At 38.9% G+C, this 10,775-nt stretch overlaps 1 protein-coding gene across 2 annotated transcripts; it reads right to left on the bottom strand.

Moving 5' to 3' along the window:
- Positions 1 to 1,162: 1,162 nt before the first annotated feature.
- LOC137406071 (UDP-N-acetylglucosamine--peptide N-acetylglucosaminyltransferase 110 kDa subunit-like) lies at positions 1,163 to 10,775 on the bottom strand. 2 transcript variants are annotated; one of them, XM_068092598.1, is made up of 20 exons: positions 10,626 to 10,775; positions 10,157 to 10,343; positions 9,975 to 10,063; positions 9,718 to 9,872; positions 9,566 to 9,634; positions 7,783 to 7,899; positions 7,524 to 7,655; positions 7,294 to 7,437; positions 6,298 to 6,438; positions 5,661 to 5,761; positions 5,116 to 5,371; positions 4,520 to 4,757; positions 4,141 to 4,292; positions 3,861 to 4,025; positions 3,452 to 3,600; positions 3,233 to 3,365; positions 2,551 to 2,961; positions 2,147 to 2,312; positions 1,896 to 2,019; positions 1,163 to 1,706 (listed from the first exon to the last, which is right to left on the bottom strand). In XM_068092598.1, exons 1-20 carry the CDS (start codon positions 10,663 to 10,665, stop codon positions 1,511 to 1,513), a joined length of 3,165 nt encoding a protein of 1,054 aa, XP_067948699.1. In that variant the 5' UTR covers positions 10,666 to 10,775; the 3' UTR covers positions 1,163 to 1,510. The 2 variants fall into 2 exon arrangements, with proteins under 2 accessions (XP_067948699.1, XP_067948698.1); XM_068092597.1 differs by lacking the exon at positions 5,661 to 5,761 and adding an exon at positions 6,011 to 6,111.

The following is a 10,775-nucleotide window of genomic DNA, read 5'->3' on the forward strand; positions in this document are numbered from 1 at the left end:
AGAAACAAACTGCAAAATTATTACTCATTTCATTAATAGGTGAGAAGACTTGAGTCCAAGGCAATTCAAAGATCTTCGAGCATTGACCTATAAGTGAATTTTTTGGACTCAGTTGCCACTGTAAAAGAACCACCAAAGTAACAACAGTAATTCAGTCGCCAGTGTAAAAGGCCAAAGTAACATAACTGGTTAGATTAGTTGTTTTGCAAAACTAGAAGCTAAACGTTTGCCTTTGCCAAATGGCCAACCTATAAAGAAATATATGTAAATAAACATCTAAGTTATATAAATATATTTAAATAAACTGTACATCAAATGTAAGTTTGTTATTTTTGTATGTACTTATCTTGTGACAACCTTGAATAATTTTGTAAAGAAATGTGATGCATTGGCAATGGGGTTAGCTCGAAGCATCGGCAATGAGTTTAAAAAAGGTTTTGTAACTCGGCTACGTTTAGTGTTTATGCATAGCGACTAGTTTTTAATTTGAGGCAGTAGTTATTCTCCCTTGTGATTAAAAATAAAACCAATTATTCGCAAAATTGACTGTTCGCGAATTTTTATATCCATCGAATATTTTCATCCTGTAGGCTATATTTCAGTCAGCTTTGATGGATCCAGCTTGAGCATCTGAGCAAATTCGTTTAAAAATATTTCCTATTTTAACCAAGAAACTAAATATATATACTAGTACGTCATCAAACCAGTGTGCATCCATTAGCGATTGACCAGTGCTCGAACGATTCGTACAATTATTCAGGTATGCCCGTTGGTTTGGCAAGATCTTGGAATTCACTAAGCAATTTCTATCTATTTGTCAGCTTGGAAGTAGTATTTAGGGCCAGCTTAAATTTTTCTTCACATTTGGCTATCAATGCGTAGAAATTGAATAATTCAAGGACAAAAAGACCGGCAGCTATTTATTCTAAGCTTCTAATTGGTTTTCCGGTAACTGAGATCCAACGAGGGAAAATTATTCAAATCTAGTTTCAATTAGAAGTTATACAGCATAGCATTTTGGTAGCTGCCAGCTTTGCCCACATCCGCCAAGTACCAGATTGGAATTACGGATTTCTCAAAGTGCCAATGCAAGCATGTCATTTTTGTGACATTACATTTCTAGTAAAGTACATGTATATTGCAACTCAAAAGTGGGAATCTATTAAATAAGGGGAGACAGTGTATTGCGTAAGCTTGCCCTTAGCAAAAATTTCCATACACACAGGCAGATTTGCAAGCGCATTAAAGGCCATTTGCTATTTATAATCACCATCAAACAAATCGCCACATAACGCAACAGCAAAATATATACCGGAACTAAACAGGACAATAGTACAATATCAACAATTTAAAATAACACACAGATATTGATAGTGTAAAACCAAATGTAAAGAGTATGGGGGTTAGACAACCGATGTGATGCACAGCATTCAATATAAATAAGCATAATTTCCTTGAGGCGTAAAAAAATATAAATGGCTATGATAGCAAATATTCCACATTTGAGAGGCTATGACATCGAGGTGCTCTTAGACTCTTCAAGCAAAGGTGGAAAAGGAGCAGTAAGGTGTGTGGGCTGTTTACCATCAGCTAGATTATCCCACATCCTTTGGAACACACGCTCTAGATTCTTGGCATATAAGCGCACATTAAAAAGAGGGCTCTCTATTCGTAGCGCCCAAACCTTGGCACGGATGGTTTTTAAACTGAAACAAAAGGCAACATAGATAGATGTGACCTGTGAAATGTGGACTGATACAATCATTTTTAATAAAATTGAAAATCTGATCTGCCAGTTTATCTGGCACTGGTGCAAAGCTGTCTCAGCAACATTAACTGAAAAAGCGGTTTACAGTGCAAAACACAGTGCGAATATTGTATTATGATTCACTTACTATGCTGGGTCATTGCCTAGCCGCACTGCTATGTTCTCATAATCAGTGTAAGAAGTTGCAACCAGCTCTGGAATACCAAGGCAGCGTAACTGTGAAGAGGCAACACGCGAGGCCAAACTTTCCACTACAAAAAAGTAAATGCGTTATCATACAACGCAAACCTAAAATCAGCGCGGAAGCATCAATTGTGCATACATTTGTAAAAAAGTTGTATGTATGCAGGCAACTGGAGATTTCCAAAAAATACTAACAAGGATAGGTAATCATAGGGGTGCCAGCCCATAAGACATCCACTCCAGTTGTGTGCCCATTACACAAAGGTGTGTCAAGACAGACATCTGCCAACTGTCCACGACGTACATGCTCCTCCTTTGGTGCCACAGGACTAAACACAACCCTTGATGACTCAATTCCTTTCTGAAAGACAGCAAACAATCAATTCATTGATGCTTCAATCACAGAAAATTATTACATAATGGATATATCCATCCAATGACAGACATTTAAAAGGTAGCATGAAAAACTGGTAAGGACAAATAATTATCTTAAGTTTCCCTCGCTAAGACAGGTTTTGTTTTGTTCAATATTGTACAATCATCTCAACGTTTCGTGTTCTAAACCTGATGACCCTTGCCATACTCAGTGAATAACTCACCTGCACGCAATAGTTGATAACATTCGTTTCTCCTACCGCTGGAAACCGCAACAACCACAGCACAGCATTGGGCACTCTCTTTAGTATATTACACCAGACATTGAGAATGGCAGGATCTATCTTGTAGAGCTGGTTGAAATTGCAGAAAACGACAGCATTTTCAGGCAAGCCATATTGCCAGCGAGTGGTAACAACAGGATTTTGCAACACTTCCTCTCCAGTGGCTGCCTTTGTGTGAGTTTGTGTTGTGGTAAGTCCATTCTGCACAAGTACTCCATCACCAATCTCTGCCACAACCTGATTGTTGCTGATCATCTCTGATACACTACTTGTGGTTGGAAGCTCAATAACAGGGGTGACAACTTCAACCTGATCTCCTGTACCAGCGTGCTTAATGGTGTGTTTCAAATCCTAAAACATTGTTAAAAAAACAAGTGCCATGCCCATTTATCAGCTGCACAACACAAACTGAAACCATTTTCCTCGACACTAGACAATCTCATATTTAGACACTTCAACTGGTATCAGCATGTTGAGCAGCTCCTCAAACACCAACTGAAAAAACTCAATCGGTTTGAAGAACAACAACACATTAATTTAGCACAAGATTAAATCCATAGGGACATTGCAGCTCCCAATGAAGGTTATACTGTGCAAAAACATTCAGAAAAAGGAAACATACTGTAACATTCTCAGCAACGCTGACTAAAGGTTTGAGGTCAGTAGCATTGATGATAGAGACATTGTCCTTGAGGTCCTCACTTCCCTGAGCATGAGGTATAATGGCTCTCTCTACCATATGTGGGAACATTTGCCTGCAACACACCGACTCGGTATAACTCACCTATTGGGTGTAGCGGCAATCTAATCAGATAACATTCAACCCACATGTTTTACTTACCAATGATCGCCAATAAAAAATGTATCAGGCATATAGGCTAGTTTTTCACTGTAGTGGTCAGCGTGTTCAATTGGAGATGTCGTCTTATCAGTTATGATGTAATCCATATATGACGCTCCACTAGTTCCTGGGTAACCCAGCCACATCACCTGTAGCCACAAAATTTACGTGATAATAAAACATTGATGTGATAATAAAACATTGATGTGATAATAAAACATTGATTCAACTCACCCTGATGAAATTATTATGACAATGTAACTTGTTGCTTGAACCAATAGCGTCAAAAAAGAACACCACTGGCTTGATTTTACAGTCTCTTTTTAGCTAGCATTTCTGGACCTAAAGAGCATTAGCTTTTTAGGCTAAAAGGTACAGCTAGCATCGCTAACACTTTTGCAAAACTTACCTGTATCGGTGCAGGTCGCAAAGCAAACAACTCGTTCCGAGCCCCTTTAGTATAGCCATTCAAATTGACTAGGATATGTATTCCATCAGCATTAATGCGGTCAGCCGCTTTACCATTGCAGGGGATTCTTGACAAATCCACAAAGTGTTCGGACTCTTTCATAATCTAAAAACCACAGTGATGACAACGCCATTTACTTCAACTTTGCTTGAAAACAAAAAATATATGAAAAAACTATTTATTGTTGCAGCAAACGAATAATGAAACGCTATAAACACACCTTTGCTCGAAAAGTTGTGCTGTCATCTGCAGATAATGCATAACAAAACACTTCTACATTGGCTCGGTTGTGCATACCAGGAATACTCTGCATGAGATGGGAGGTAGGATGATTTCCAAAATCTGAGCTTACGTATCCAATGCGCAACCGACCTAAATCAGAAAACCTTTAATTATAAACAAATCGAAAGGAATAAGATTGCTCAAGAAATCTGCTATAACCATTGTCGTGAGGCCTACTATCAAACACCACTCAGAAATAAGTGAGGTTAGCGAATCCCCTCAATTACTCTTGCATTGTTTTTGTCCACCAGAAGAAGGCAACTGATAGGGGTTAACAATGCATCACCTGGCTTATAAAGTGAACAAACAAATCATACCATTAGAGGCAGACAGGTCAGCAGGAAAGTTGTAGGCAGACCGTCTAAGTATGACAATCTTCTCTTGGCAAAGAGTGGCATGGCGACTGGCAATGCCTTTCCGTTGTTGCGGCGTGAGTGGATACAGCATGCTGTGATGGGGATGAACAGACGGAAGTCGATTTTTCTTAAGTTGTTCAGAGACTATGCTCACTAGCCTTTGCATTCTTTCATCATAATCTGTCCAGTCACAGACGATCTACAGGACATATTTTTTTAACATTGTTGCAAACGAAATTGAACTAGGAGCTAGTTAGAAACGTGGATAAGCTTATTTCTAATAACTGAATGTTTGTGTGTAAACAATACGTGAAGACCATGCTTGCAGCAATGTAGAGCAAAATTCACTAGACATTGGACTGGCCACACAGATGATATGACGTTCAATTTCGGCCACACACAAGATGATCAGACATTTGATAATTCAAAATTTTATTCTAGCAAGCTTTAATATTCGGCTTCTCGAAGAATATTTTTAGGTGCTATCAAGTAGATAGCAGTATTAGCTGCTTTCCAGAAAAATAAATAATCCTGAGCAAAATCTCGGTTCAACAAACCTGCAAACAGTGAGCAAGATTGCAGTAAGCATCTGGAAAATCTGGCTTCAATTTGAGAGCCATTCTGTAACTTTGCACAGCCTCCGGAATATTTCCGCTATCCTTGTGAATGCTGGCAAGGTTGCTATGAGCATCAGCAAAAGCAGGATTGATTTGTATGGCGCGAGTGTAGCACTGCATAGCTCCTTGAACATCCTGCATCTCTTTAAGAGTGTTTCCCATGTTTGAATATGCATCAGCAAATGTTGGCGATATTCTGCTCAATGTAAAGAACAGATGCAACAGCCATTGCTTAACTACAGACAACAAATACCATTTTGAATCAGCAGTAACAGGAGACAAATGAACAACAAGATTAAACAATCATATCACAGATCCATGGGCTACAGCATATCACAACATATTAACAGGGTCAGGCTAACAAGGTGAGTGGGATAATGCAAGGGAGGAATTATAAGCAAGACAAGAGTGAAAAGCAAGACAAGAGTGAGAAGCAAGACAAAATGTGTTACTTCTTTGGAAGACAAATTCTTTTGTAAGTTTACCTGATTGCATCTTGGTAATGTGCGAGGGCCTCATGCAGCTTCCCTTGCATTTGCAAAATACTAGCTAAGTTAGAGTGAGCAGCAGCAAATTCAGGAAATACCTAAAACCCAACACTAGCAGCATAAGATAACCGAGACGACACTGCATGGATTGCAAGCACATCTACCAGGAATGAGACCTTGTCACAGTAACATGCACCAGAGCCTTACAAATGAAAGCCCATGCAGTTAGTTTTTTGTTAAGAACCCTGCGGCATGCACGATCCAATGGCCAACCACTACCCAGGTGTACGAATAAGCAGACAGCAGCAGCGGGGAGAGCACTGCAGCAAATAAGATATCCAACAAACCTAATTGCTTCCTTATAATGCTTAAGGGCATCATGAAGATTGCCTTGTTGTTGTAAAACACTGGCAAGATTAGAATGGGCAACAGCAAACTCTGGGTAGACCTGAAACACGTGGAGGATTGTCTTTTGTCTATTTGTCTGACAGCTAGAAACTGCTGACACGGTAAAATCTAGTCGGTAATAGTTTTTGGTCATCCTCCAACAAGCCAAACAAAACTATCAACAGACTGCACCTCTTGCCATCAATCTGATTACTGGCCAGAGTAGTGTGCAACAAATACTACACACCTCTAAAGCTTTCATATACAACCGGACAGCCTCCTCAGTGTTACCTTGCTCCCGCTTGATGTTGGCCAAATTGTTTAGAGAGTCAGCATGTGCAGGACAAAGTTTGAGGGCGGTGTTATACATGTCTTCTGCTTCTTGTACCTGAAAGGTTTGTAGATGAGAACTACCACATGGACTAACACATACCAGGCTACATGTATATGTTGAGCTACCCCCAGCTCAACCATATGGTGACAAAACTAACTGCCCAGTAATTCCAGACCACAAACTAGTTCTGGCTATTGCTCAATCAAGCCGACAAGATGTCTTATCAACTTTCCAACTTGACGATTCATACTTTTGATACACTGAGAGGTGGTAAAAACTGTAGTAAATATACATTAACATGTCGAGAATCCTTTTCGAATATATTCACTCTGCTACCAAACCTTCTTAACATGCTTTAATAGTGCACAAACAACTAAGTCACTATTTTATCAAGGCTTTATTAGTCGACATACTTCTAGGTTACGTGGTTAACTTGAACATTTATTCGTCAAGACTTTTTTCTATAAGCACATCATTTCGATCAGCAATGTTGCACAAAGTGTGACTGACCCGGGCAGCAAAAGGGTTAACCTGGTTAATATATCAATAATCAATTGACATCACATCTATTCACCCAATCTGTTATAATGTATTAAAAAAGAACACCTACAAATATTGTAATACCGTTGTAGTAACACAACAGTCCTTTGCAATGCTTGCTATAGAGAAATAAATCGTATATTAAAGCAGTAACCGAGATGCTTAAATTTATACTGTATACTGATGAAAACTTGCAAAATGTGGAGACTACCAACAGCAAAGACAGTGGTCAGCACTGCAATATTTTTGGTAGTCGCTTGATATCGCTCTAGCAGACGTTTGACACCGACCACGACACGAGTGAAGCGAGTCGGTTCTAATTCTCTGCACGAAATCAATTAGGTTAATACCCAAGTATATTATACCTACCTTCCCTTTCTCTTTGAGAGCATTGGCAAGGTTGCAGTATGCATCCGGAAAGTTGGGTTGCAACTCAATGGCTCGTTTATATGTATCGACAGCAAGATCAACTAAGCCTTGTTCATAGTAAACACATGCCAAGTTTCCATGAACCTAACAAAACAAAATAATAAATGCGTTATGAAATCAGTATTTTCAATCAAACATTTTTTAACAATGATAGACCATGATGAACATACCACAGCATGGTTAGGCGAGAGATTCAATGCCCTGAGATAGGAAGAGACAGCTCTTTCAAATATCCGAGCTTCCTTTAGAACATTGCCTAGGTTAATATAGGCATCAAGAAAGTTTGTATCCAACGCTACAGCCTAAATAAAGAACCAACAACTTTTAAACATTGAGTAAACACATGAGATTAATGTAACCATGAAAAGATATCCTGTTTGTTGAACAGTCAATAAAAACTGCTGACATGGTTACATTTTCATGACTAACCTTTTCGAAGTGATGAATAGCCAACCATATTTCACCTTGAGCATTGAAGACACAACCAAGATTACTCCAAGCAACAGCAAAATTGGGCTGAGTTTCAATAGCCTTCAGATAACACGCCTACAAAATGCCCGGGCAATGCCGCAAGGCACAACAATGGAAGATAAGCAACTCGAAATTTGAGTTATGGCGCTTCTGTGCGAAAGCATGCCCCGATATGTCTAAAGTCTGTCCTTGACTACTTGCTGTTTTGAGGGTTGACCAAAATGTATAGTATCTAGGTTTCAAAATTATCAAGAGAAGACTTCGGACATATGGCTTGATCTTCACTAAAAGTTCTGTTATCTGTGCACATGAAGAATGGTTGCCAAAGCATCTCATAAAAAAATCAATAAAAAAATACAAACAATTTTTTTTCACATAAACCATCCTAGATGACACTAGTCTTGAAACTTTGCGTGAAGATCATTGCGCAATGCATCCAACTGCATATTCTCACATTGTGCGTCGTGATGAGAATGTGCTATTGTTTGCCACGTGTGAATTTGCATAAAATGGTCTGTCTTCTTGTGGCACCAAAGAGATTTCATGATATTATTACACGAGTTGTTGAGCTAAAGTCACCAGATTCTCATTCATACCTACTTTAAACAAGGGACTGTTTTAAAAAAATTGATCCTGCGATACTGTAACGGCGTACGAGGTACTAACCAATAAATGCATCAGCCAGTCCCCAGCATAAAATGGTATAAAACTTGCGAAATATAATGACTTTGGCCTCCCCAAGAATTTTTACAGCAATTTTAAGCAGCTGAAACAACGATCATGGAGACAAACCATTTACATTATCAAATTCGTATATGACTCGTACTAGTTTTCAACTGGCAAAAACTAGTTTTTTTGAAGAATAAACATGAGCCAATACGAATTGACTGAACATGGCCGAGACCAGAAAGCATGGAACTGACAAGACCATATTAAATCAGGGCCACTCTTTAAGGTTTTTGGTCTCAGCCAACACACGTGAACACGTCGCAAAAAACCTAGGCGCTTTCTAAGCATTGCGTCCATATCAAACTTTGTAAATTGAAGGCGTTATAAGACAGGATAGAATGACTTATGAAAGCCACAAAACTGTCCCGCACATTGTTTCACCTACCGAACCTGCCTCCTTTCTTCCTCGGTGCTGGCAGCTGGTCACACAAGATCTTCCATAGAACTATCTGAGAGTCGGCTACAGAACATGGACATGAGAAATTAGCGTCAGATCATTACTGGCACGGACCTGGCTATAAGCCACCACTGATAATCACAATACAATTTTGGTTTTAAAATGTTTCATCTTTGACGAATGCTGGCAACTCAGTTAGGTGGCTAAAATTCAACGCTCCTTGTTTTTTCTTGTCACCGTCACTGAGTAAACATTTTACTAGTTTACAGACCATGCCCACTTAGAACTATACAAATTTTTGGGGAAAAATATTTTACCCCAAACAAGATCCGCTCTACTTCCAATTGCGAAACAATGATTCCTGGAACCGATGCCGCAACTATATAAAGATCTGCAAGGGTGCAACACTTGTATATCTTCACTATACAAATATTGTTTCAGCCATAGTCATGAAACACTCAAGCAACAAACTAAAAATCAATCACTGCATTCAGTTTAATCAATGTTGCATAGAATGTTTAATGAACAAATGACTAAAAACTGAGCTGCCAACAAATATTCTATTTTTGAAAACAAAGCTGTGGTGATCAGTGGCCGTACTCTGACGCCACTCACCTTCGCTTCATCAAGTCGACCAAGGGCCTTAAGGAGGTTGCCAAGATCACTTCGCACACAATACAACTCCTACAACACAACCAATACATTACAACATGTATTTTAATAAAAAAATTTCATTCAGACAAGCACAAAATGGGTGACCAACTCACTGGATTGTATTGCAATGCTGTTACGTAAGCCTGCACTGCCTGCTCCATGTCACCTGCTGAGACCAAAGCCGCTGCTAGGTTGATGTAGCCATCAATAAAATCTGGCTTTAAACTTACTGCATATCGATAATTTTCAAGAGCTTCTGCCAGTTGACCTGAAAGTTGTCAATAAATAAGTTGTCAGCAGAAATAATTTGTACAAATTCTCAAGAAAACCATATATATTATAAATATATACACAACGTGAGCAGCCTTACCACTTTCTTTGAAAACGTTGCCAAGATTAGAATAGGCTTCGGCTAGCATAGGATTTTGCTTTATAGCCAACTGGCTGAAGTAAGCTGACCTAAAGTTAAATATTAAATATAAGTGCAAATGTATTACGATGCTATGTACGTATTCATGAACTGAACGACAAGTAAGCAAAATGTCAACTTACCTATCGAGTCGCCGACTCTGAAAATGTATAGAACTAAGCAGCAGAAGAACTCCAGTATTTTCAGGTTCCTGCTTCCACAACTGCATACAATGAGTCTCGGCGCGGTCGTAATCTCCTGCCTGATACTCACGGTGAGCCAATTCCGCTAAACTAATCATGCTCAAATGTGCATGAGAAGTTGGGACGGCTTTAATAACAAAAAACTCGTGTTACGGTTTAAGTCATGAAGTGCCAATGGAAATAACCAAAGCGGTTTATCGCAAGTTTGCATACTATTTTGTATTGAACAAACCTATATCACTATCAGTAAGTTCAGAGCTGACAAGATCAACAATATCCGAATATGCTCAACAAATAAATATTAATGACAATTCGATACATAAGAAGCTACCAATGGGCTACGAATGCAATACAAAACTATTTTACAACTACATTTATACACGATCAGGCTTATGTTAGATTGACTTACAAGTAGTGGGAACATGTCCACCAGAACTACTACCCGTCATTCTTTAAGCCTTCGCTTGATTACTTATTGTTTTGTAAACGCTAAATAGGTAAATGGTCTCAACCGATGCTAACGATTTAAATTACAAAAAAACCCTACGGTTACCAAGTA

The sequence above is a fragment of the Watersipora subatra genome, chromosome 10 (genome assembly GCF_963576615.1).
Source record: "Watersipora subatra chromosome 10, tzWatSuba1.1, whole genome shotgun sequence".
NCBI classification, from domain to species: domain Eukaryota; kingdom Metazoa; phylum Bryozoa; class Gymnolaemata; order Cheilostomatida; family Watersiporidae; genus Watersipora; species Watersipora subatra.

Coding starts and splice junctions, on each gene's coding strand:
- LOC137406071 (XM_068092598.1), bottom strand. CDS start 10,665: ATGACGGGTAGTAGTTCTGGTGGACATGTTCCCACTACTT. Junction 7,438..7,523: donor TCTCGCCTAACCATGCTGTG/GTATGTTCATCA, acceptor TTGTTTTGTTAG/GTTCATGGAAACTTGGCATG. Junction 6,439..7,293: donor CTCTCAAAGAGAAAGGGAAG/GTAGGTATAATA, acceptor CAAACCTTTCAG/GTACAAGAAGCAGAAGACAT.